The following is a 26,946-nucleotide window of genomic DNA, read 5'->3' on the forward strand; positions in this document are numbered from 1 at the left end:
CTATCTCCTCTGCGGCTTGTGCCATCTGAATCAACCTTCTGAGATATCGCTGCCTCGTGAATTTGATCTCATTTAAAATTTCACCTGTAATCCTAATTCAAACACCCACCCGGCCTCGGTTTCTCCCCATCTGCTACTTAAACCTTTTTAAAAGCTGATTCCAAAGCTTAAGGGATTTTATAAACAATACAGGCACCCTTCACAATAAAGCTACTGCCATTTGGAGGAAGAGAAATCCGGCAAAAGGAAGGGGAAGTAAAGATAAATCATTCTACTTACCATTCAAGATGAAAATCAAAGTAGTTCTTTGCCTCGGAACAAATATTCTTCCAAAGCTCCTGAGGGGTCATGCTGGCCCAGGCAGTGTTATCAGCATTCCCAAGGTTCCTGTTTTTCCTTTTCTTATTCTTCTTTTTGGAGACCAGCTCATCAGCAGGGAGATGGGCAACTGGATTTAGGAAGGAGCTTAGGAAGCAATTGAGGAAGTGACTGATGGCTGCCGATAAGCCAGACAGTTCCACGCCCTGCAGCAAGATACTGAAGTCAGTTGTGGAACCTTTTCTGTGTTACACATGCATCAATCTGATCCAACTCTAACGGAAATCCAATCCCATCTGTGTGGCAAATATCCTCGCCCGACAGAGACAGAGGGAAGGTCTGCCAGGATGGTGCATCTCAGAGCAACAGAACAAACATGCGTGAAGTGCCACACAAAAAGTCATGCACAGTTTCTATAAAACTTCGAAAGGGGTGGGGCTGGCGAGAATGAACAATTACTGCGGATCTGGAGATTATAATGTGGAATTCTTATAGCATAGATTTCTTTGCTTCTGGAACAATGCATTCATGTAATAAACAAGCATCTTTGGAGGTCAAAAGCACTACAGTTTGCTTAAGCAGAGTAAGTGTTTTACAAGCAAGACAAGCTGTGATTTCACTCTTAAAAACCTTCAGTGTAATCAGTGAAATTCTGGGGCAGAAAAGCGTGGAATGATAATCCTCTGGGAGTGCTTCCTTCAAGTGGGAACTTGTTTTCTCTTGTACCAGGTCTCTACCTATATTAGGCCTAATGAGATTTTACTTCCAGTTGCTAAGCAACATCCACGAACTAGCTAATGAGAAAACAGATTTAAACAGCTTCTATTTCTGAAAAACCATTAACGAGAACATCACATGGCAAGAGTTTAGACAGCCGCTCGTACCTGAAGGTATGTCTTGAAGATGTGTTTGGCTGATCGAGTGATCAATTCGCTGATTCCAATTTTCTACCCAAAGGAATAAAGAGCAGGGACTAAGAAAATTAGTCAATAGAGGGAAAACACACACACACTTTGCTTTTAGATGTATTTTGATCCATATTGACAAAGGGCCCAATTCTGTGATTGTTACTACTGCAGAGTTGTACCCTACTTTGCAAATTACACTGTAAACTCTTGGAGGCAGGGAACTCTTTGTTCAGGACGGGAGGGTAGTATGTAGGGCCCCAATCCAATGGGACATTCCTGGAGTGATATACTCACTACTCAATGTGAGCCAGGGTGGCAGAATCAGGCCCCAGAGTAACCTCCTGACCAATCACAAGCAACATCCTTCCTATTCAATCCAGGGCCCCTGGGGGACATTGCATGGCCCGAAAAACACAGGCTCTCCTGGACCAATCAGCAATGCCTTTTACCCCAAAGTGTTTTACGGTCCCTCAGGGCACCTATCCTCCCTAACCATAATGAAAACAGGAATACGGGAGTAATACCTTCCACCCCCTGCAATCAAAGGCTTTTTCACACGGTGTCAAAGCCTGGCTGTTTGTTTTTACACAGAGGTTGACAGAATGCAATTAGCCGAGTTGGAATGTGGCCAGGCCCCCATTATCCCAGTGGCACAATCAGAAACGAAACCCAATGCTTACGTAGATGTGATCCAGCTGTGGGCAGGCGGGGGTCTTGGCGATGAAGTCGACGACTTTGCCTAGGTAGCGCATGTTGATGCCCCTCTGGTGCATGGCCTCTGCTAACGTAGCGCCGTCCATCGGGAGCACGGTGTGGTCCAGGCAGTCTTTCACCTGCAGAGCACATGGAGCTTAGGGGAAAGGAGCCACTGGCCAGAAAGGGGACACTCAGAGCCAGGTGTTCAAAAGTGCCCAGCACCCGCTAGCTCTCATGGTCCTCAATGGGGGCTGAGCCCCTCTGAAAATCTGGTCCCTTTCTCAGACTGGGCTCTATGTTTCAGACACAGCAATGATCTTTTTGGGGTGGGGGGTGTAGCGTGTAGGACCCTGATTCTTGACTGGGGCTCCTAGGAACTCTTGCCCCAAACAGGATTCTCAGGAGCTCCACACATTTGATAAGCGTCCTCCCTTCCTCTGCCTGGAATCCAGACACAGACCATGCCTGCCCATGGCTGGAGGAGCATGGCTGTATCAGGGAATGCTGTGCAAATGCACCTGGCCAGGAGCTGTTTAACCAGCCTCCTGCAAGTGTGAACCTACCAACTGAGGAACAGGGAGAAACAAGAGAGAGTTTTCCTTCAGTAGCCAGGAAGGGAGACCACCACATTTCCCATGTGCGCTACAAATCACAAGGGACTGGACAAAAAAATGAAGTATGGTTGGCCCCGGGCGGGGGCAGAGATACGGGTTTCTAGCGCTGGCAAATGGAAGTTGTGAAGTACAATGAGCAAATGTAAATGTGTCCCCTTGAGTTTTAAATACATTTATGCAAGTTACTGTCACATATTGAGAATGGGTGGGAGGTGTCTACAAAGCAGCTCTACACGGGTCTGTCACCTAGTTCACGCGCATGCACAGAGTTGTATAGTATTTTTGATCCCTAGTTATGCTGCTCATTGTAGACTAACTATTCGACAAAGAAAAAAAATTGAGCTCATGCCCTTTTTTATTATTTTACTCTGGTATAAGGGCAAAGGGTTGATTTTTGTCAGGGTTTTTTCTTTTTCATTTTTAAGATTTGAGTTTTGGGCGTTGAGAGTTCTGACGAATACTGAATCAGTGAAATGAGGACATCAGAAGCATGTGAAAGCCAAGCAATTGATACAGGAAGAGATTTTCATTCGCCTTAGTCAACTCCAGTCACTGACGAGCACTTTGGAGAAAAGAGAGCTTTGAAGATTCACCAGCTCTACCCTTCAGTTATAGCACATGATTGCACACCACCCACACAAGTATCTGCCCCCCACAAAGCCTTCAGGAAACAGCAGACTTGTCATTTCAGATATTTCTTACACTAAAAATTAGAAAGACCTCTTAAAAAAAAAAAAAAATCAAGAACCCTCTCCATAGGCCTTTCATTTCTAGCAAAAAGAAATAGGGGACAAATCCGGTTGGTTGTTGTTGTTGGGTTGTGGGATTGTTGTTTAAGTCACCATCAATACATGCAGGGTCAGCGTGCGGGGGAGCATGCAGAGAATATTTTCACTGTTGCATTTTGAGATTACTGTGTATTTTGTAGTGCATCTTAGCATTGCATTTACATAGCTTTTTCTTTACCACATTGAGTTCATATTCAGAAGTTCCTGTCTGCAGACATGACGTGGTCAGTGCCACGCCAAGGAAACAATCCCCTGCACTGGCTGGAACAGTGATTGGGGTGATCCAATAGGTCTGTTTCATTTGCAATTTCCAGGATACTATAACTGAAGAAAGATTATTTTACAGCTTCAGAAAATGGTAGTAGGGTGAAATTTATGACGAGAGGAATTTAAGCTACACATAAGGAAAATATTTAACAGTTAAGGGCAACTGATGGACTTCCCAAGGGAATCTAGTCACCAGCAGATTCAAAGTGGGCTAGATTAAACAGTAATATATCCAGGATGCTAAGGGTCAGACTGAGTGACTTGCAGGGCTCTGTCAGCCTTATGGCATTTATTGGCTCCATCTCTTACTAAAAGGTTTATAATACTGTTGATCAAGTTCTTTGTTCCGTGGCACATTTTCCCTTCTAAACTAGGGGACGTGAAAGAGGAAACCCCTCTTCTCCTTACACCACCAGAGGTGTTTATATTGTTCTTTGTACTTCACAACTTCCATTTGCCAGCACCAGAATCCAACCATTGTTTAAGATGAGAAATAGCTGCACTGACTGGCCAGATTTGATGGAGGAGATCAGCACAACTCCCAGTGCCTTACCAAGCCTGGGATTTGGCATGACAGTAAGAAAGCAGCAGCATCCTTTAACAACTGCTTCTGATCCTGCATTTCCTCTTTGCTGGACTCAGGGAAACGAACACCTAGGAGGGAAATTGAAGAGCTGAGAAACGGAAGGACAGACTAAAACCTTAATTCACAAAATATACATACAAGAGCAGGGGGCAGTAAACAGAGGGTGCTTTGCCCTTTCCCGCTATAAAGATGCTCTTTAAGACCTATCAATTCTGCAGAGCATGCCAGCTGGCATAACCATGACCCAGGTGGGGTCTGTTACAGGCTGCTTTGCTCCGTTCTGCACCCGCTCACTCTTGTCTTTGTCTGCCACATTCCAAAGTGCCGTGCACGCTTACAGCCAATGAAATGAGAGGGCATGTTTTGTCAGAAAGATCGACAAATTCTGCAAGCACTAGAAGCTCCTTAAGTCCTTCCATCAGATGGACTCAGGTTAAAATAACCTCCTTTAAGCGGCCGTCCCATGCAGAGTCAGCACCAGCCCTGTCTTCACCATCAGCATTAAAAATGTGCTTGTGGATTTCCGCTGAACACAGCTTCTACTGCATTTATATCCAGGCCAAGATACAGGGTCAAATCCTGCTGCTTCTGACCGTGCGTGCGCAGCCCGTGTCAGGCCATGGGGATAGGACACTCACCCCCAAAGAGAAAATACCGCATGGAGGAAACGTTTCCAGCATCTAACCTCTAATTTAGTTACCAACAGACATACCCGAGGATCCTGACTCATACAGACAAGCTGTGATCAGCTTACAGCGGGTCAGGCAGGTTTGGTTTGTGATCTGCCAGAGCAGAGGCTCTCAAACTTCACTGCACTGCAACTTGCTTCCGACAACAAAAGTTACTGCACGACCCCAGGAAGGGGGACTAAAGCTCCGGGCGCAGGGGTGATGGTGCGTGTGGCAGTAACCAGAGTCCTGCTGCCCAGGGCTGAAGCCCTCTGGTTCCAGCTTCAGCCCCAGGCTGCAGCAAATCTAATGCCAGCCACAGCAGTTGTTTACATGGACAATATCAGGATAGGGTTTAATGTGTTTTTCCACCTCTATTAATGTGGTCTAGCAGCTGGGATGATGAAGAGCCAGCTCCATGTGCCAGGCCAGCATTCTCCAGACCTCTAGCAAGTGTTTGTGGACTACTCGGGGGAGGCAGCTCAGTGCCTACACATGGTAGCTCAAGCATTACAAACAATTACGTCACATCTTTCTGCGCAGCGTGGAGAGCTCTGCCCCAGGCCCTGTGACTATTAGCAAGAGCAGAAAGGGAATCCACGCTATATGCCGAACAGTTTCAAGGCCATCTCTTCGAGCCCCTACCTGGTGAGAAGATATCCGGGTTAAACCGAATGTCAAAGGACGTGTCGCTGATGGAGCCCACGGCTTTGCAGGCATTTTGAATCACCTCTCTGCTTTTGGGATCCACTGAGTAAGAGAGGAGACAAACAGACTTGGTAAAGAGTTAGAAAAAAGTCATGCAGATTCTAAAGACAGCCAACAGCAGACATTAAAGCAAGAGGCAAGTTTTATTATGGAGGAGTGATGTTGCTGCATTGCTCTGCAAGAGGCCACTGTAAAGCATTTGGCAGCGCAATACTGTTTGGGGTACAGCTACAGACCACTAAACTCAGACAAGGGCATAGAGTACAGTAGGGAGAGGGCATCTCTCCATGCAAAGAAATAGTAATTCTGGGACTTTCAGTTGGGGGCACAATTCCTATTAATTTTGGATGGGATTCAGGAGCCCCTCCCCCAAAGCCCCTTTGAAAATATCCACCCACATGCACAACAGCCATGGCAAAGAGCTTCCGAAAGAGAGCGACAGTGTTTTCAGCATGTTGGGAGCCTACTTATGCCGAGCTCTCTGTTCGGTCTTGTATTTAGCTGTGACACTTGTGAGTACCTTTCCCAGACCTGAAGAAAAGCTCTAGCTCGAAAGCCTCTCTCTCTCTCTCTCACCAACAGAAGTTGGTCCAACAAAAGATATTACCTCCCCACCTGGTCTCTCTCGTATGTTGAGTGGCCGGGAAAGGGCATGAGGCAGTCTAGTGGACTGAACAGGGCAAAGACCAGAGATTCCCACATTCCAATCCCAGCACTGACAGAGTCCCACTGTGTTTCAGGGTTGCTAATCCCTGCCCAGGCATGCCATGAGGGTTAATTTGCTAGTGTGCGAACAGTGCCAGGTAAATACTCAAGTGCTAGTACGGGGGAAGGCAGGGCGCTCCGGTCTGAGCGACGGCACACAGTCATTTATTGTGACCCACCAACTTGGAGCCGTTCTGATCAGTGACCCAATCCAAAAGCTACCGGGAAAAGCGTGGGCCATTGTTGGTGCGTGAGGAGTGGGTACCTGTTCCATCGTCAGATGCAATGGTCTCTGCCAGCTCTTTAACCTGATCTAATCCAGTCACGTTATCCTCTATTTTACCATCATCCGATTCCGATTTCTCGCTTCCCCCTGTTCCGTTCTCTACGGAAGCCCCGTTTTCCAGCATGCCCGAGTTCTCCTGCTTGTTGGCCTTCTGCTGCATCAGCTGCAGAGCAGCCAGTTTCATGAATAAGAGATATCTACAGGACAGGAACGGAGAGATCGAACAGAATGCAGCATTCAGCAAAATAACCCCAATGAGTGAGACAACCAGACTAGAGGATACTCCAAAAGGCTTGTTCTTTCCCTACGAGGCATAAGATCACAGGGGCTAAAGATGGCCCATCTGAACCCTGCAAGGGCATGTCATAGTCCAGCGGAGCAGTACGACACTTGACCCCTGACAGGACATTGGCCCACTGGTCAGGCGCATTTGCTACTGGGGATAGGGCCGCTGCACTGTTCATTAGCCCATCATGCTGAGAAATTAACTCCCCGCAGTCGGTACATTGCTTTCTGCCACTCGCCACAGGATATAGCCATGGGGACCCTCTTTATCTCCCACTTCTGATCTCAGAAGGTCCAGGAGCACAGGGTTGCTACACGAACAGCAGTAGCCCTTATCCAAGACCTTAACAGATGGGGTTTTACCTACTGTACATGGGTCAACGAGTGGCAGGACCCTGCAATCAGGCCAGCCCCGGGCTGCTGGCCTGGCAGGGCTGCAGCCAAGCACGTAAGGATGGGGCAGCCCGCAAGGGAACACCTCGCTGCAGCAGGAAGTGGGGCTGGTGATGTTGCTCCTGGAGTCAGCACTGAAGCAGCATCTCACCGCAGCAAGAGGCCGCCCGGTTAGAGACAGCGAGGGAAATCTAGATCCTGACCACCCCACGGCGGCCGGGCAGAAGGCAGAGAGTTAACCTTCGTGTCACGTGGCAGCTCAGGTAGTTCCCAGCCTCTTGCAGCGGCCACGGGATACGGTGCTTTCGTTCGTTCCCCCATGTAACCAGCATGCAGCATCGCGCGGCTGCTACGGTCCGCCCTAGAGGGTGGTTGCCGTGATCCCTGTATGTACATAATAACCCTTTCCTGCCTCCAAAGGGCTCAGTGAGCGTCTGAAGGGGGAAATATTAGCTGCACACGAACGGAAGTTTTGCGAGACGCAGCTGCCTGCAGCATCTCTGGAACGATGCCGCACGCACCCCGGCCGAGGCTGATGTTCTCCAGCAGGGAAAGATTTGGGGGGGGTGGGGAGGGGGGGGCAGAAACCCTGCTCAGCTCACCTGTGCTCTACAAAGGCGTCCACCAGCTCCTGCCTGAGACAGCAAAGCTTGTGCCTGTGCTGTTTGGGGAATCCCATTTTCTTACATTCTTCCGGCATCTCCTCCCCTTCGACCGGCAGAAAGTTCAGGTCGGGGGGGAAGGTGCGGAGCAGGTCGAGGATATAGTGGCGCCCGTCGTTGCCAAGGATGCCTTTGCACTCCACGGATGAGCACAGCGCCACCTCCTCGTTCTTGTCGTTCAGCACTTTGTGCTTCTGGATCTTGAGGGGCCGGCTGGTCTTCTCCAGCAGCTCCAGGTACTTGGGGTGAGAGACGACTGTCTTGCCGAAGTCTATCGACCCGTAAATGACGCTCTGCTCCTGCTCTCGCTCCAAAATCCCTGGAATGATGGACTGGGCCGTGACCCGGTAACCCCGGTAATCCACCACCACGGTCCCCAGCGTGTACAACCCCTCAACGTCCACCGCGTTATAGGTCCGCACCCCGTTGAGGTCGTTGGTGGGCGCCACGTAGGCGGCGACGTCCCCCCCGAAGTCCTTGTAGTGGTCGCGGACGTCGAAGCCCAGGCTGAAAAAAATGTTGTTCCAGATGAACATCTGCATCTTTGTCTCCTCGCTGGGATTGATGGCCATGACGTTGCCGTCGATGACGGCCATGGCTCCTCTGGTAGCGGCCGCCGTGAAGTCACTGTGGACCTGTGCGTTGGTAGGGGAAGGGAAGTGTGAAGGCAGGAGAGAGCTGTGTAAAGAGAGCAGGCTGCCCACTGACTATGTACTTCCCAGCACCTGCCCTCTATTCCGCCCGAAATCCCCTCGGCCGCCACCTCACGATTATCCAGGGCCAACGGGGTCAGGATAGCGGTTTTCACCCTTGCGAGTCTGGCCGATACTTAGATACTGAATACCTTCTGGACTGGCCCCAGTTTCTTCAGCTTGGCCACTTGGGCTGCTCCTGTGGGAAGGTACCTGACTGACGGGAGCTAATCCCTGACCGGCCCCATTTGCTGAAGGCCTCCCCTGCCCCAGCACAAGCAAGGCTGCGTGGTAGGAAACAGCAGCACTGGGCTGGGAGGAGCCTGCATCATTGCTGGCAACACGAGCAGAGCAGGGAGATCAGGAGAATGAGTCTCTCCCATCAGCTTGGGAGATGGGGAGAGATGAAGACAAAGCTCCTGGCCTGCATCTTAGAAGCCTCAGGCAAAGCATCTGTGCTTATAAAGATTAAACCACAAAGCTCGAGTGAAGCGCTCACTCAGCCCAGGGTGGGTCTCTAATTGGACTGGGAATAGATTACCTACAAATTTTGTCTAATCCCCTGCCCCAAGATTACCTTGAAAATGGCTCGTTCTCTCAGTAGCCTCTCTGGCAGATTCTTGCGGGGTAGCTCTCGTGTGGTTTGCAACTCCTCATTCCAGTCTCTGGTCTGAAAGGGGCAAGCCTCAGGTGAAACAGGGGCGTTTGCGCGCGCTAGTTTGCGGGTGTCTATTCCCCCCCTCCAGATCAGAAAGACAAATGAAGTCAGAGTTGCATGGCATTTAAAAGGAAATTCCTCACCCGCAGCATGCTCACAACTAAAGTTCATTTAAACAGCAAGCTGTGATGGATCTTGCATTGTCCCAGTTACCCAGTGCAGCTTAGCTGGAATATCAACAAAGGGTTTAATGCGATGCTGAATTAATTAGCCAGCGTATTGGAGATTTAATTACATTACAAATGGGCAGAGAACCAATATTTTGCAACCCCAAGGAACTTTCAACATTTTAAGGGCCAGCGCCATCACGCTCTGGGGATCTAACCCCTAAGGGCTGTTTCAAGCGAAGTGCTCAGAGCCATTTTTTGAAGGAGAACTAGCCAGTCATTTAGGTCCTGATCCTGCAAGGAGTTCTGCCGAAGCTTAATTTTGTAGTTTCACTGACTTCAGTGGGACTACTCACAGCGAGTGAAGTTGAACATGGGTATATAAGCCTTTGCAGGATCAGGCTTAAACAAAAAAACAAAAACAAAAAAACCCCACTCATGCCGCAAAAGATACTTCTCAAGAGAGGTCCATGTGCAGAGCAACATTATGATCTGAGCCGCAAGATAATTCTACCAGGTAGAAGGACAGGAGGCAAATTTAGTGGTTGGAGAAGGCAGCTAGATTGTCAGGAGTCCTGGCTCTGACAGACACCTTGCACAGGACACTTGCTGCTTTGTGCCTCAGTCCCTCCACCTGCAAGATGAGGAGGTTAATTCTCCCCCTGCTTCACATGGATACTGGGAGGTTGTTATCCCTTGGTAAGCAATTTTCAGTTCTCTTTATGACAGGCACTAAGAGGATCATCACCATCATCAACAGCAGTACAGAGCGCAGCTAGATATACCTGTCCAGGTATGTGCTCTTCATAGCCCAGCCTTGAAGTATAAGCATCTTCCGCCCTCACGCAGTCCATGGCGTGCTCTGCCTGGGGTGCCGTCCAACTATATACCTGGAAGGGGGTGGCTATCCTTTCAAAGGGATGCCTCTGAACCCTAGGCAGGAGTTCACAGCTATCAGATTATTTCCACTGAAGGGGACTTTAGATTTGGCGAACACTACAAGAATTCTCCTCCTCCCCAACAAAAGCTCATCCACAAGAGCCAACATCAGCCCTATAAAGGGACCACAGCCAGCTCAACAAGTGTCGTCGGATCTGGAATTGGCCACATCTTTAGAACTTAAAACTCAAACAGCAACGTGGAGAATAAACTGGGCTTGGTACATTTTATTCATTCTTGTTCTTGGAACCAAGCTAGCTTTGTCTGGAGAAAGCTCTCCAGTCACACCTCCCCCCACGCCAATCTTACAGCTATGTTAGTTCACTCTAGCTCTGTACACTGGAGCTAGGATCATGCCTGTGCTAAGCCCTGGCCCACGTGGACTGTTACAAAAACACAGCGTATCCGCCAGTGAAGCGAAAAAGCAAGCATCACCTAATGGTCTGCTGGGTAGCTTCTCTGCTCTCAGTAGGTGTCCGAATCCCATCTGTACTCATTTCTGGCTCAACAGGCAACAGACTAATCACTTTTTTTAAATAGCCAGACAGTCACAGTGGTGGGTTTCAGGCCACGGCTAATTTCTAGCTTTTGTAGAGGGTCACTTATCTCCCTAATGAGACCAGAGGCAAGACTTTTGAAAGCCATATAACGTGCCTGTCAATTGCTATCCTGCAGAGCCCAGGCACTTAATTAAGTGGACTCTCCAAAGAACAACAGGTTTTGTTTGGGAGCCAGGTAAGGGGGGGTCCCTGTTGCAAGGACAAAGTTATAAAACAATTAGCTCATGTAATAATACAAAATAAAAGTTACATAGAATTACAGGTCTGAGTAGCAGCCGCGTTAGTCTGTATCCGCAAAAAGAAAAGGAGTACTTGTGGCACCTTAGAGACTCACCAATTTATTTGAGCATAAGCTTTCGTGAGCTACAGCTCACTTCATCGGATGCATTCAGCGGAAAATACAGTGTGTATGGTAACACCCATTTTTCATGTTCTCTATGTATATAAATCTCCCCACTGTATTTTCCACTGAATGCATCTGATGAAGTGAGCTGTAGCTCGCGAAAGCTTATGCTCAAATAAATTGGTGAGTCTCTAAGGTGCCACAAGTCCTCCTTTTCTTTTTACAGAATTACAGGAAATTCACATGCATGTGTGTTTGCAGGTTTGTAATGAACAGGAGAGTAGTTATTTTAAACAAAATCACCCTGTGATACTTTTCCTCATATTACACTGGTTTTAGTCTTATTTCTTTATGCCCATGCAAGAATGCCCACTGATAAGGGCTATCAAGGACTGTTACAGAGCTCAGTAAAGCTTTACATTAACTCTTTGGTGCCTGGCTAGGCACACCAATCATAACAAGATATCTGCTCCAGGTTATGCAAACACTCAGATTCCTGAGGGCATTTGTTCCTCCAGTCCCACCTTTCCTGGAGGTTAAGGCCCCAAGAGAAAAAGGGGTGTCCCTTTCCCACTTATTCCCGGGATCCCAACCTTGTACACAGGCATAGACATTAGATTCCTGATCAGTGCAGTGACAAGGAACTTAACTCCATAAGTTCCAGCCATAATGCAGGCCTCTGAGAAGATACTGAAGCTAATGTTAATCACATGCATGCTAATATGTTTACATGCGCTCATGTAAGGTGGTCTAATGGTTTCTGAAAAAACTGCCAATGGGATTAGGTGTCAGGACTCCTGGGTTCCTCTCTCACTGACTTGCTGAGTAACCCTGGGCAAATCACTTCAACTCTGCACCTTAGCTTCCCCATCTGAAATGAGGATTTCACTACCTACCTCACAGAGATCCCATTTGTAATGATTCGTAAAAAGCTTGGAATCCTTGCTACAAAAATGCAAAGTTTCATCTAACTTCCAGTAAGCATCCCCCAGCTCTGAATGAAGCAGGGAGTGTTACAGTCAACACCTGGCTTTATGAGACAGACAGCACCATCCAATCCCCTAGACAGCAAGCCAAATATCTGAGCCTCACACCAAACAATTTAACCAATCAGAAAAGCCAAGGCAGCTCAACATGGAAACACTGCTGCTACCGTTTCTTCTGCAGAGCTGAGAAATTTCTTTTGAAGGTCGGGCTGATCTGGTTAAGGAGTTCCACCAGGGAATGACTGAGAAAACTGGGATTGGCAGGTTTAGGATTAAAATTATAGGCAGTCGACCTGCAAAGAGAAAGAAGCTCCTGTTATGGCAGAAATAAAAATACCACTCTCTTGTCAAGATAAAGTGGCAGCATTTCGGCAGCTTTTAATTTACACATCATATGAAATGGCTCAAGATGAAAAAAAAAAACCTCACAAGATTTGCAAAACAGAGACCTTTGTGACATGTTCTCTACTGGTCAGATAGGCTGTAAGAGGCTCCTTTGAGGGCTATCTACTCCCTCCACGTAAACCACAATCAGCATCCTTGAGCCTGCATCCTGATAGCTGGGGCAGCAAATGTGCCTAGAATCAGTCTAGCCACTACCAGAGTTATGTTTTTCCCTTCCCAGCTTGAAGGGTGGATTTCACGGAGCAGGGCTTCTCCAGTGTTGTGAGCACATGGACCACCTCTTAAGAGTCATCTCCCTTCTCAATCGGGACGACCTGCCTCCCAGATCCACTCATGGTCAAGCAGCAGTTGCTCTTTTTAAATAGCTCTTTCATGGAATATCCAGACAAGAAATGGAATGTTAGAATTGAAACGGTGGAGTCACGAGGACCACGTGAACCAGATCTTGCCACAATTCACCAGCAATTGGTCTGCGGGCCACATTTTGAGAAACCCTTATAAGGAGTAATTCATTTTGACTGTGGGCAACCAAACCTGCATTCTCATGGCCTAAAATCAGACACTTTACTCACGAGAGTTAAGTTATGCACATGCTTAAACCTTTACTTTCCTAGCCTCAACCCTGCAGATTGACAGATTTTGGCTACAGAGCACCAATGAAAGCTTCTTTTCAATTATTTCTCCTGTGAGCTGGCTTTTCACTAGTCTCAGTGGCTCACTCTCCCTCTGAAGGAGAGCAGGACACAGACAGGCTCAGCGTGTATGTTCTCTTCCTAAGCGAAGGGGTTTGGTTCTATTTTTGACAATGGTTTCTTCCATGAATTAGGACCTTACAATCTTCCAGCCCATCAATCATATTTGCCAAGGAGATTAGCTAGCCTTGCAAAATTCTACTCACCTACAGCAAGCGCAACACACTCAGTTTAGTTATTATTTGCATTAACGTAGCACCTAGAAGCTCTAGTCACAGACCTCATTATTTAACACCATCTACAGTCGTGGTAAAGGGTGGGCAAGTAGAATCTATGCCTGGGTTGGCCAACTGCCAGATTTTGCAAGGCTGGGGTAGACATATGCTTCAAGGCATAAGATGGTCACCACAGGGGTCAGGAAGGAATTGCCTCCCATTTCAAACAGCACTGCAAAATTCGCTTGGAGCATAACAGAAAGTGTTACCTTCTTCTAAAGCATCAGGCACTTATCTACTGCTGAGGAAGGATACCAGACTTGACCAAATAGCTCGATCCAGAATGGCAACACCTAGGATCTTGCATAAATGCAGGATTATATTAGGCTACTCACTACTGAGACAAAGACACACTTCATTTTAAGCCAGTTAAGGCAAACTCGCTAGCTTGGGGAGAGGATGAGAGTCATATTTACTCACTGATTCAGGTAAAATCCTCGGGTGGACGCAGTGATACTAACGTGTCGATCCTCCACAGTGATGACGTACAGATACATGAGGTCTCCGTGCATTTTCCGGTTGCCAGGTGGGGGGTTCCAGCCACTCATGGTCAAGACTTTTAGGCACTGCAAAGGCTGTGAAGCATACAACACAAGCGCTTCCATCAGTGTGGATCCCCCGTTTCAGAACACACTTCACATGGCTAGAATGCACACACTTCCATGTCCAAGCTCTCTCTCTCCCTCTCTCACACCCCCCACCCCCACCGGTCCCAGGAATACTGCTTGCCAAGTTAGTGGTCCTGAAAGTATACACCCACTAAACTCTTTGCAAGTCTTTCCCATGTGATATTTTACATCTCACACCCAAGCATCAGAGCACTGCTCTTTGTCCATAGTTGAAGAGCAGATCCCCAATGGCTTTAGACAGTAGAAGGCATGGATTTCTTGACGCAGTGGTTCTCAAAACAGCAGCTGTTAAAGCGGTGTTGGAATCCAAATGGGAAGGTATGGGAAGCACCAGTGTAACTAGACTAAAGCAATTTGAAGCCCCAGTATCCTCGAATTTGCAAGGGCTAGAAACAGAAGCTCTCCCCTCCTCCCCCCACCCTTTCAAGACAATGGGTCACTGTTATAAAGCGATCCACCTATCCCGTGTAGTCTGTGTGCAGAATACTGGACCTTGAACTTTATGCCTGTGGCCTAGCAGTGCTAACGATTCAGCCACCAGTCCAGGACTCAACAGAGCAAGTCCCAAAGGTCACTTCAATGTAACTTTCAATCCCAGAATGTGTCCCTTCAAGAGTGGCCCAGATGGCCATCTTCAAAGATGCAAGAGAACTCTACCTTCCACTCTCTGTTCTGGGGCTGGAGGGCACAGAGGGGTCTCTCTTTGCCACCAGGCAGGATATGTTCAGGAGGGGTGCAGTCAATTTGTTCCATTTCAGTACCTTTCTTCTTCCGTTTTCCACTGTCTAAACAAATGAACAGATAGGAAAGCAATGCTGAACAGTGACTGCCTGGTTGTATGCAGTGCAGAATATTTCCATGTGGGATTCGATCGCTTGAATTCCCCCTCCAGAATTGACCCCATCTATTTGGTCTGTCAGAACTGCACTTTAGCTAGGACCACTGTGCAAACAACTGACAGCTACTCCCTTCTCCCAACCTGACATTAGCATTATAGCAAGAAGTGTTTTTTATTAAGCACCGAGGCTGGAGTTTGCAAAGCGTCCTAAAGGAGACATTTATAACTTCTGCTGAAAGTCATCTTGGGCACTGTTGAAAGGATTTTGGCACCTAACCCCTTTACACTCCTTTGAAAGGTTACCTCTGTCTTGTACGCTAGTGTATCCAGAAATAATATCCACTTTTCCGGTACGCTTCTCAAGAGTGAAAACATCCCAGCATGAATATAACTAGCCTTGGAAGGATTAGATTTTTAATTAGTGAACATCCATTTCACTGTACACACACTAACCAATGGAACAAAGTTTCCGTCAATAATAATGGTGAAATTTGTGTTTGAACCCTTATAAAACTTTACCTTCTTGAATCTCAACGTTGACTGTCATTAAATAAATTGTCTGACCACCCCGTAATTTCTTGCAACTGTCAACATTTAAGATTGATAAAATAATAAAAAAAAGCTTAAAAAATTAACACTGATATTATCTGTCAAAATTATTTAAAAAAAAAAATCAGAAATTCTGCCACACCCATATATAACTGCAGCTCAACGTCCCTGCGTTAAGACGCTTCCCAACTCAATGAGAGTGGCTGGGTGCTTCACGCTTCTGAAACTCAGGTCGCTTATGCAGATACCCAAATACAGACTTGGGATCCTAACTTTGGGCACCAGGTTTTGAAAGTCTTGGCCGCTGTTTGAATAGAGAAGCAGTCCCCCACCTTGGACTCTCCCCACTGCACACCTTTAAGTAAGAGCCTGGGAAAGAGTGTCCAACTATGCCCTGAGGGGTTAACAGGCCTTCACGTTACAGATGGGCAAACAGACCCATCCCAGAGAGGAAAGATAGTCCAAGGGTTAGAGCACTAGCCTGGGCTCTGGGAGACCCGGGTTCAATTCCCGCTCCACCACAAACGTCCTGTGTGAGGCTGGGCTAGTCACTTAATCTCTCTGTGCTTCAGTTCCCATCTGCCCCATGGGGAGAATAGCACTGCTCTACCTCACTATGTCCCGTGAGGATAAACACATTAAAGCACGAGGCACCCACATACTGCAGTCATTTAAGCCACATAAGCACCTAATATAGACAGGCAGAGTACACATTAAGTGGCCTGCAGCCAGTGACAGAGCCAGGAAGAGCAGTCAGGACTCCTGACTCCACAGTGTCTCTCTCTACCACCTAACAATAAATTATTTATATTAGGAAAGGAGTGTTGAGAGTTTTACCCTAGGCCCCACTTATATGGGGCATCCATCAATTAAACCAAGCGCTTTAACCGATTAAACAGTTAGCATGGCGGGACGGCTGCATTTTCTACCGCAGCCGACGGGTTCGTCACACCCGAGATGCCTTCTGTCCCATACCTCCTAGGTCTCCTTCTGTGAAGACGCTCAGGAACGAGAGCGAGTTGCAGTCCACACCATTGAAAGCATCTGATGGGTCAAGGCTCTTCAGAAGGTCCCGAATGTGACGCACGTGTATCCTGGCTTCCCGTACCGTGTAGGGCTCTGATCATCAGAAGGAGAGAGAGTCTCAGGGTCACAACAGTTTACTCTCATTGTGGCTCTCAAAGGTCTCCACACACACATACACTCGGCTAATATCCAGGGAGTTCAGCCAGGGATTAATTTCGCCCACCTCATTTTACAGCCGTTCTTGTGCCTCACTTGCTTGTCCTTAGTGAGGGACTCGTTACAAGCACGAACGGCAACTGGCAATTTTACATCACCATCCACTTGCTCGTTGCTGCAGCATGACAAGGCACCTCTGCTGGCGTGAAGGTCTTGCACGCCGCCTGACCTAATCTGTAAGCTTTCGGGGCTTTCTTGGGGAGCAAGTAAAGCCCGTAAGCCCAAACTCCAATAACCAGGTTCCTTAAAAGATGACCCAGCATGGCGTTGGACGCTTCACTGTTCTGCTGGTGTGTTCTGCTCTTGGTATGGGGGCAGCCATGAAATGGCATTTTCCCCTGGTATAGTTGGCATGGGTAAAGCTCACTGGATACAGGAGCACCCCGCACTGTGCAATGGCTGCCCTCCCAGGGCCTTACTTGTTTTATATTATTAACTTCACCTTTTGTGGATACTACCTGGGAAGGAGTAGTTTGCTGGTTACCTAGCCATTCACCTGTAGGCTAATGGTGCAAAGACTAGTGGCAACAGGAAGTTATCCCCCACCCGACAGAAGCTCAGTGGCCTGCATGAAAGGAGTTTGATCTCAGTCCAGTCCCCAGCCATGGAAAGGGGTCACATTGCAAGAACCACCTCCACAAGAGATTTTCTTGTGGCCTGTCACCAGAGGGGCTTAGGACTGAATGGGCCATGGGGTTGGTCCTGACAAGTGAGGGCTAAGGCAAGGAAGTGGCAGTGGGGATGGAGAAGGCCCCTCCCCATCTCCAGAGATGTCAATCAAGTACCTTGTCCTCACTGGCACTAAGTCTGTAGAAAGACAATCCAGGGGTTTCATTTTCTATCACTCAAGACTGTTCCCCTGCCCCCCTAGTTTATAGAACGTGCCTTCAACCACTTTCAGCACCGACCCCTCCTGCAGCCCTTCAATGGTTTTCAGCTCAGCAAAGTTATCCAGGACGTTCCCATCCAGCTGCAGAGAGAAGCAAGTTCGGTGGCAGGTGTCCTCTCTGTCCATCAGCACCTGGTGGATCTCCTGCACCATCTCTTGGGGAGAGACCTTAAAAAACAAAAACAAACAAAACAAATAAATCAAACGAGTTACACACTCAGGTCCACCTCCTTCCTGTCTCTGTGATGGAGGAGGTTAGCCATCTCTCTGCCACCCAAGTTACCAGTGCAGCATGCCAGCAAGTTACTAGGTTTGTGTGTTTCCAGGGATATCTCCGTGGGGAGTGCTGGCAAGGAGCACTGCTCCGTAGCATGCATGGGATTCCTAATTCCCAAGGATGGTCTCTCCATGGCCTGTCCCTTTGTGGTGCAGAAGATGATGGCTTTAGCGCATTTGTGGCCCACTGCATTCTCATGGAGTTTGGGAAGGTCGGATTTAACCCTCCCTCAATGCTCTCTTGGACTTGGTGGGGGGGAGAAACATTCCCACATTGCTCTGCTTCCCGTCGCACCCCCCAAAAAGTATCAGCCATTGTGGTTCTGAGGCATGGAACCATGCAGCACGGGCATGTCATGGCTTGCTGCCGCCATGCACATAGGGTCCTGGGCATTTCTGGCTAGAAAAGAGCGAACAAGGGAAGATTACACCAATATTAAGTATTTGGGGCCAGATTTTTAAGGATGCCAGTGGCAAAATGGATAATTAGGAACCGAGATGGCTATTTCCCCTATCTAATTTGCTTTGCACACACAACGTGATGCACGTACAGCCACACTGCATCTTGGGGGGAAAATTCAGCCTTCAAGCATGCAGCTTCAGCAACAGACAAAGTTGTCTTGACTTACGTGACTGGCCTACCGAGGCTCCTGTCTAACCCTTCAAACATCATTTAGGCCATTCTCAAGCTATGCAGACCCAGGATGGTTTACATAAGCTGCTGTAAACAGCATACCCTGCTATTATTAGCCTATTAAAACTAACAGGCAAAAGGAATTAAAGGAAAAAGGAGCCAAGTTCAGATTCATCTGGTTGCGCTGAGGAGATCATTTAACTGTATTTTCTGCTGGCCACAGGTAGATACGGTTTCCCCTTCATTTAGAGACTCACACGCCTCCGGGAAAACACTTTCCCTAGGCTGTTCTCAGTGCCAAAGTACAACAGCCGCCCAGCCCATCAAAGCCCATCCCGATCCGCGGGAGCAGATGTTTGTCAATGAGTCACATGCTAGTAGATTCACCCCAACTCCAGTGACAAAAAGGAGCTTCCGGAACAACCCTGCCCTTCGAGCCACAAGCAGGAACTCATCTTAACTCTCCATCACAGCACATTTTTGCACACAGCCTAGCACCATCCCAGAAGCATCTACCAGGAATCCTAGCGACCCAAAGCCAAAGAGACTATGGATTATCATCCCTTTTTTGGGGGGTGAGGTGGGAGAGAGGGAGTGACACTGCCTTTACAGAGGCCACCCCTGCCACTAGGGACTGGCCCATTTTTCACAGCCTCCTTGGCACTTCGCCGCAGCAAGGCTGAGGAACCTGCCCCATCTCACAGCAGCTGTCAATGCCCCAGAGGAAGGCAGGTGAGCAGATCTCTCCCTTGATCATCCTGCCAAGCAAGGCAGCCCTTCTCTGAGCAGCTAGAAGGGCCGGCTGTTTGACCCAACATGCTCAGCCTGACTTTGCCTCCCATGAGCTCACGTTGCCTCTCCAAGCTCCGGACTTTGGATCCTGAATGATTTTTAACCTTGGATCCTGCTGTGCACACCTGGAAACACAATGCCACTGGACTAGAACGAAGGGGAGAGAATTAGCCTGGTGGTGCGTGAACGGAGAGGAGAAAGAACTCTTGGAGCGGCCTCATCGTACGAAACAAAGCCACTGCCCACACAGACAGGGTTGGAAGGTGTGGTCGTAGGAAGGCTAACGACAGGTGCCCACGCACCAGGTACTAGAGGGAAAAGCACACTGCTACAGGCGCGCTGAGAAATGCGGCCACGTCTTCCAAGCGCCATTGACTCCCCGTTTGTTTCAGGATCCAGGGCACGACGCCCCCCTTGTTGTCAATTAAGCTTCCACAGGTTTGCCCCAGGCAGCCTCCAACACTACATTTCCCTTCGCTCATACAGCCTCCTTTCTTTCCCTCTGCATTGTCTCAGCACCGCTACCTAGCTCTGGGTCTTTGTCCTCGGGCAAGATTTGGAAAGGGAGAGGGAAAAACAGCTAGCCATGGAGGAAAGGCCTCTTTGTGACCATGAGATGCTGGCTAAGGGTCATTATTAAATTAAACGGACTTCCTGCAAGTGTCGCTCTGCCAAAACACAGCTGCCAGTCACCTGTTCTTTACCCTTCACTCATTGGGAGAGAAGGTCGGATGTGCGGGCACCAACCTCAGAGGCTTCTGGTTAGCTTTTGCCATGCAGTGTATTCCGAAATAGGGAGATCTCATGGAAACAGAGTTCTAACCCCAGCCCTGACACTGCTTTCCCGCCTTCCCCCAACACCTGGAGCAAGTGATTTAACATCTCTCTTCTTCCCGCTCCCCTCACCTCTCGGGATAATGCCGGACCTACCTTCCTCCCTCACACAGATGCGTTGAGAGGATTAATTAGTTAGTATTTGATTAGCTTTGCAAGTGTCATACTATATGCCGGCATAAATGATTAACACGCAAGCCAGCAAGGGTCAGCCAATCTGGGCACAAGCCCCTTTTCCAGTCTGGGTCTTGCCCTTATAACCGCCTTGTTCTCCCCCACTCTCACCTCAATTAGTTCTAAACCAGCTGCCATTGCTGCATCTCCTCAACAGACGCTCACCTGTAGGGAAAAGGGTTCTATCCCCGGAGCGTAGATCTTGACAGTGAAGCCGGTGTCCTGTATGACGATAACTTCCTGGTCGTTCGCATCATCCCCTGGGTCAGCCTCCTCGTGGCCATTCTGCCTGCTCTCCTCCTTGAGGTGCTCGTAAGAGCCGTCACCATTCATTAAAGCCATGCCAGATGGGTGTTCTAGTCACAATGCGGGAGAGGGGAAAGAAAGATTTAGCAAGGCCCCAAAACAATAAAGCCAGTCGCCTCAGGATGCTTAACATACCAGGCTACCAAAAGCTGGGGACCAGCTTTCAACAATCTGTGGTTTAAAAAAAGCGCAAGTCATTAGATTCCCCCTGCCCCCATACAATTAATGTTTAATAGAAATAGGTGTGCCATACCTTACCACTTGCATACATAACACCCTTTCCCTTGCCCAAGGGGTACACATCTCCCAAAGAGAGCCGAATCAGCAGGGAAGAGGTAGGGAGGAAAAAAAAAAAAGAGAAACAGGGAGAATGGCTCAGCCTAGAAAAATTCAGTTCAATTTTAAGAACCTTCTTGATGAAAAGATGGGTGTGTGGTGCTTTGCAGCCCGAGGGCAGCTGTAACCTGTGCACCAACAAGTTACGTGGGTTCTTAAATACCTTCCCTTGCTCTCCTGTTCAGCTAAAAGAGGGCAGTTGCATTCCTAACCCACATGTCACGTGGGACCCAAGCTACTTCACAGAAACACAAACAGCTCCCACGCCCCTGTGTGCGTCACATAACTCTTTACATTTTAAAATTACTTCGCAGATGTCTTGCAGTACAATGGGAGAGACTTTGTGTGAAGAACACCACTTCACCTGACACATGCAAAACGAAATAACTTGGTTTTTTTGCAGTTCCTCCATGCCCACCCTGGTGCGGCTGCCTGGACACAGACAGATTCTTACTCAAGGACAACTGGCCATTGGCAGCGTGATAAGAGCAGTGATCTGTTCAAAATCCATAATGCTCCTAGAGAGTCATGTGAAATCCCTACAGCTCAATAATTTAAATGAGACTGGGCAGAACACTGGGGAATGTGCGGTAGAGAGAATATTACTGTACTGGTCATGAAGGAAGGGGCTGGCCTGGATGATCTAATAAAAGAGCTACACAAAATTTTATTTAATTAAAATATGCTGTTTCCTAAAAGCTGAAAGCTTTTGCCAGCAGCACATCAGTCTCAGTGAAGTTTTCATCAGGATCGTTTAAGGAGAGACAGTGTCACCTTGTAGCCTGGTGGTTAAGCACAATGACCGGGGATGCGGGAGACCCAGGTACAAGTCCCCACTCTTCCTGATTCAGAGTGATCTGGGGTGAAAAACTTCTGTTCTGGTGCCCTCCTTACCAGGAGACAGCCCCCTTCCCACATCGAAAGATACTTTCTTTTGGGAGGTGGGGGGGGGGGGGGGTTAAAAAGGTTTTTTTCTTTGTTCCAATACAGAACTAAAACAAATGTCAAAACCTCAAAAACTGCTGTGAAATGAAATTATCATCCTCTTACTCGATAGGTTTTTTACATTTCTACTGCTTCTAGGCAGTTACTGTCTCATCCCCAGCTGCACTTCTGGGTATTTCATAGCATTTGCCTAAACTCCTTTAACATGCCACTTCATTGTTGTAGATGATTCAGGTGAAACCAAGCATTGTGACGCTTCAATATACATCAGTGAGCATCAGCCACCCTAGCCGCAAAGCATCAGCTCCTTCTGCAGCCCCAAGATGGTCAAGTAACCACTCAGTCTCTCACTTTTACCATCTGGAAAATGGGGATAAACATATTTACTTGCCTGCCTCTTGTAGGGGCCACGAGACTTAAGTAATTAATGCCAGCAAAGCACTAAGCGTTCTCTCCCATCGGATTATTATTCTGGTATTATGGCTTCAGATTAAGATCACTCCTAATTTATTGGCCTCCTACCTGCAGATGACTGTCAAGGCCAAATTACAACAGAGAGCAGGTGCAAGAAATGGGACAGGAAACAATTTCTCCCTATCCAATGGGACGGGGTAAACAGCAGAGCTGTTTTAACAGCCTCTGGTGCCATCGGCAGTGACTGCCCAGATGCTAATGTTTAGTGTCCCTCTACATGTGCCTACATGCTGTGCTTTGACAGAAACCTACGAGCAGAGCTGACTAAAGGCTCCACTAGGATTCTGACATGCCCAAGCCATCCTGGGAAAGAGGAACGGACACACTGCCCGAGCAACAGTGACCCGAGAAGCTGGGTCTTTGAAATGCACATCCCCAGAGCCTGGGGAGAGGCACTCCTTGTTACACCTATAGAGCAGAGCTCCCTTCAGACAACCTGGTGCACAGGGGGATGAGGCCACAGGATGCCCCTGAAATGCTACCTCTTGGGTTACTAGCGTCGATGACAGCACTATCCCTCCCTTCCCACATAACCTGACTTCTGGAGCCTAGGACAAGGCTGGATCCTGCAATCGGAGGGGGAAGTTCTCCCTTGTTGTACTCTAGCGGACGTGTAGGTGGGGAGACAGGGTTTAGCCCCAAGGGTGCTACAGCAGGCCCCATGTACAACAAGCTATTTTAGACTTAGGGGAGCTTTCACTTGGTGTCACCAGACCCGCAAAGGCCAGTCTTTATGCTCTTCCACCCAGCAGCCACCCTGAAGCTCTTGCCTGCAGCCCTGGCAAACCGTATGGGCTTAGTACAGCAGGCCTCACACCAGGATCCCACTGATGCTATAATCAAGCCAACATTTGCTGCTCTGCACACGCGTGTCTATCTCACCCAAACAGACCCACCAGAGATACCTAGTTTGGACACAACAGCCATTCCGGCATCATAGCCCGTAGAGAGGAACATGGCCAATTGACATTCTCCAAGATTACTACCTTTTTCTATAGCTACAGAGGCAGGAAACACGTCAACTGGAAACACTTCTAAGTTCCCAGCAAGTAAGTGAAGTTTCCTAAAAAGCAAGGGGAAATTAACTGACTTGCTCAGAGGTGGGCCGTTCTAGAGACGGGCATGCCACTCATTTTCCTGCTAGTGTGTGGTGGTTTTTTTTTTGCTGAGGCATCATGGGCTAAAAAATGCTGCAAGCCAGGACTACCCCGGCTCCAAGTGTGAACTGAGCAACACCAACTGGTCATAGATAAGTGCTATTAACTCCATCTACCCAATCAAAGGAGAGGCTGCATATGAGCTTTCCTACATAAATTCAGGGCTATTTCTATTAAATAAATTCTAAATTTCTAAATAATTCAGCTTCTGTTTATGACTTTCCAGGGCTATAAAAGTTACAAAATAATGGTGTGAGCACCGTTTTGGTGGACTGCTTCCTAGAAGACCTCGCCACATCAAAGAGCTGCTATCATGCAATATGGTGCAATATACTCCCCACTGGCCATCACGAAAGGATACGAATTGGTAAAGCTATGGGGCAGAGAGGGGCAGCAAAGAGGTGGCAGTTTAAGGCTTACTTGCACCACATGATCCAGCTCTAGCCAGCATGGTCTCATGTTGAGGAGCAAGAAATTAATCCTGCACCAAAAGAGAGCAGTAGATTAACCCAATAGTTTAGGTCGCCTTCGGGAAAAGAAAGACTGTTTTACAAATCAGGAAGGGTTTTCAGGACATTGCCGTTTCCACACAAGCGGTCTCTTTCGTTGCAACCGCAACTTGGAGCGCTGCAGGGGTGTCTCCTCAGGGTAAGCATCGCATCCTCTCCAGTGACTCACAAAGCCTAGAAGAGATTTGCATGGAAGTTTCGCCTACCCACTTTTAAAAGGAGTCATCAACTTTCACGGCTGCTCTGTAGAAGCAGATAGAAAGGGAAATGACACACAGAAACAACGTCAGCTATGCCAGCGTTTTCCCACAGAGAAATGCCTGAGGTAATCAAACAGCACAAAGAGGGAAAGGAAAATAAATTTTACAAGTTCACCTTCAATAAAATTTAAGATGGTTAGTAAGAAAGGGATTTAAAAAAAAAAAAGAAAGAAAAGCTAGGCTTTTTTCTTAGAGGCAATCCAGTTTTATTTTATAACTCTCAGTCCAAACCTGGAACCAGTGTGTTGTGCTATTCTAGCAATGGATATATCACATGAGTAAAGTTACTCATTTCTTCAAATTACAAAACATTTCTGGACATCTCTCCTGTGTTTTTTAGGTTTTAATTTACAAACGGATGTGTTTGTAGGACTGAGCCCCTACTCTGTACAAGAAAGTGCAACACAAAATATTTTAAAAATACAGTAGGGTAATTTACTGAATCACAACTGAGAACTGGTTGTGTTCTTTTCAGAAGCCTTAGGCCAGAAGCCCCTCCTTTCTTATCCTGATCTTATCACTATAAACAGAAATATGGACATTCATTCTACTTCTACATTAAACCTCTAACCAAACTGCTTTGTGGTCACAACTGTTAGAAGAACCTGGAGGTTAAAACTATTATTTAAAGTGACAATACACACTTACAGTAAGAATCCTCTGGGTCAAAGCCCATCCTCACAGGCTCTACTAAAGTGACTGAACCACGTTTTCTTTGGGCAGACACTTCAGCAGTAACTAAATATTCTGGGCCATTGGTTCACATCACAATCTTCACCTGTGTTCAGGTTCTGCTGATCACTATGTTGAAAAAACAAGCAAACCAAAATATTATGGTGAAAACCAACTCTTTAGAGGGAATAGAGAACCCTGTAGTGCTTGATCAAATTACATCACACCTGATGTAACAGTTTAAGTAGAAGAATTAGTTTCTATCTACTCACATGGACAGACCAAAAAAATATCGAGACAAGACACCATATTGTGATTCTCTCTATTTGTACTGAACCCACACATGATGTAGGCACCTCTCAAAAACAATTAGCTCAAGGTCCCTGCCAAGGTGCCATTTTCATATCTGAATTTGAATCTACTTCCTGTAAGAAAGAGAGGTAATGGAACATCAGAAATTTACATCCATAATGTTCAAACAAGCCAGGGAAGTATCCAATAGCTAAATCAGTGGTTTTCAATCTATGATCCACAGACCCTTGGAGGTTCACAGACTCTGTCTAAGATTGCCAAAGGGGTCCGCACCTCCATTTGAAATTTTTTAGGGATCCACAAATGAAAAAAGGTTGAAAACCACTGAGCTGAAGTTATTCTGTTACTTCAAGAGACAACAATGATGCCTTTTAATAGAAACACTTTACTGCAGATTTCATCCTCAGGCCTAAGACACAGCGGTATAAATGCAGTCCCAAATTAACCTGCTAACAAGTTACATCCCAAACTTAAGAAATAAGCGACACTGTCAAAATAAAGTAAGGTTTTTAGTATCCCCTTACCTGCATTTAGCAACACTATCAGCAGACTGTTAAAGATGAAGGAATCAAAAACCTACTTTGTCCTTACTCATCTTAAGCATGAGCCTGTCACCACTGTGATTGCAGGTTCATTCTGAGGGTACAAACATGTCTTCACAGTCTGAAATAGGTGTCCAAACTCCAAACACTTGTCTTGCTTTTAAGCATGTCTGCAAACTGGAAATGCACACTTGGCACAATGATAAAAACAAATAAGAACCCCCAGCATGCTAAAAGCATTCCCACCATCTTCCTAGCTGAACCCAAGATAGGATTCAGGACCAAAAATTTCATATTTACAGCAGTGCAACACCATGGAGCAGCAGTAATGGAGCAGAAAATGTGGCTATTGCAGATTCACAGGGGCAGAGAAGAGCAGAATCTTTGACCCCAGGAATTTTATACTCTGCTTCCAATAATCTGGGTGGAAACAGAAGCCTGACAGGATTATCACTTTGATCCCAGGTTTAAGTGACTAATATTTAGATTTAAGACAATATGCCATCATGTGCCAGCAATGCCCCTCTGCCATGTACATTGGTCAAACTGGACAGTCTCTACGTAAAAAAATAAATGGACACAAATCAGAGGTCAAGAATTATAACATTCATAAACCAGTTGGAGAACACTTCAATCTCTCTGGTCACGCAATTACAGACATGAAGGTCGCTATCTTACAACAAAAAAAACTTCAAATCCAGACTCCAGCGAGAAACTGCTGAATTGGAATTCATTTGCAAATTGGATACTATTAATTTAGGCTTAAATAGAGACTGGGAGTGGCTAAGTCATTATGCAAGGTAGCCTATTTCCCCTCGTTTTTTCCTAACCCCCCCACGACGTTCTGGTTAAACTTGGATTTATGCTGGAAATGGCCCACCTTGATTATCATGCACAGTGTAAGGAGAGTGGTCAGTTTGGATGAGCTATTGCCAGCAGGAGAGTGAGTTTGTGTGTGGGAGGGGGGGCTGGGGG

At 47.3% G+C, this 26,946-nt stretch overlaps 1 protein-coding gene across 5 annotated transcripts in view; it reads right to left on the reverse strand.

Annotated features, from left to right (window-relative positions):
- Positions 1–26,946, reverse strand: part of CLUH (clustered mitochondria homolog) — a 56,339-nt gene that overhangs the window by 13,744 nt on the left and 15,649 nt on the right. For 4 of the 5 annotated variants that reach the window (XM_073316035.1, XM_073316033.1, XM_073316036.1 and 1 more), the window contains 15 exons: positions 20,624–20,814; positions 17,745–17,916; positions 16,593–16,736; positions 14,888–15,015; positions 14,022–14,176; positions 12,397–12,522; positions 10,187–10,334; positions 9,154–9,246; positions 7,825–8,519; positions 6,524–6,741; positions 5,491–5,595; positions 4,145–4,245; positions 1,907–2,059; positions 1,203–1,265; positions 280–524 (listed from right to left, as the gene is read on the reverse strand). In XM_073316035.1, the coding sequence (XP_073172136.1) occupies positions 280–524; positions 1,203–1,265; positions 1,907–2,059; positions 4,145–4,245; positions 5,491–5,595; positions 6,524–6,741; positions 7,825–8,519; positions 9,154–9,246; positions 10,187–10,334; positions 12,397–12,522; positions 14,022–14,176; positions 14,888–15,015; positions 16,593–16,736; positions 17,745–17,916; positions 20,624–20,814 (2,737 nt within the window). Of the gene's footprint in view, positions 1–279; positions 525–1,202; positions 1,266–1,906; positions 2,060–4,144; positions 4,246–5,490; positions 5,596–6,523; positions 6,742–7,824; positions 8,520–9,153; positions 9,247–10,186; positions 10,335–12,396; positions 12,523–14,021; positions 14,177–14,887; positions 15,016–16,592; positions 16,737–17,744; positions 17,917–20,623; positions 20,815–25,093; positions 25,751–26,946 lie in introns of those variants that run through there. The other variant, XM_073316037.1, reaches the window with a different exon arrangement.

Source organism: Lepidochelys kempii, chromosome 17, assembly GCF_965140265.1.
Source record: "Lepidochelys kempii isolate rLepKem1 chromosome 17, rLepKem1.hap2, whole genome shotgun sequence".
NCBI classification, from domain to species: Eukaryota; Metazoa; Chordata; order Testudines; family Cheloniidae; genus Lepidochelys; species Lepidochelys kempii.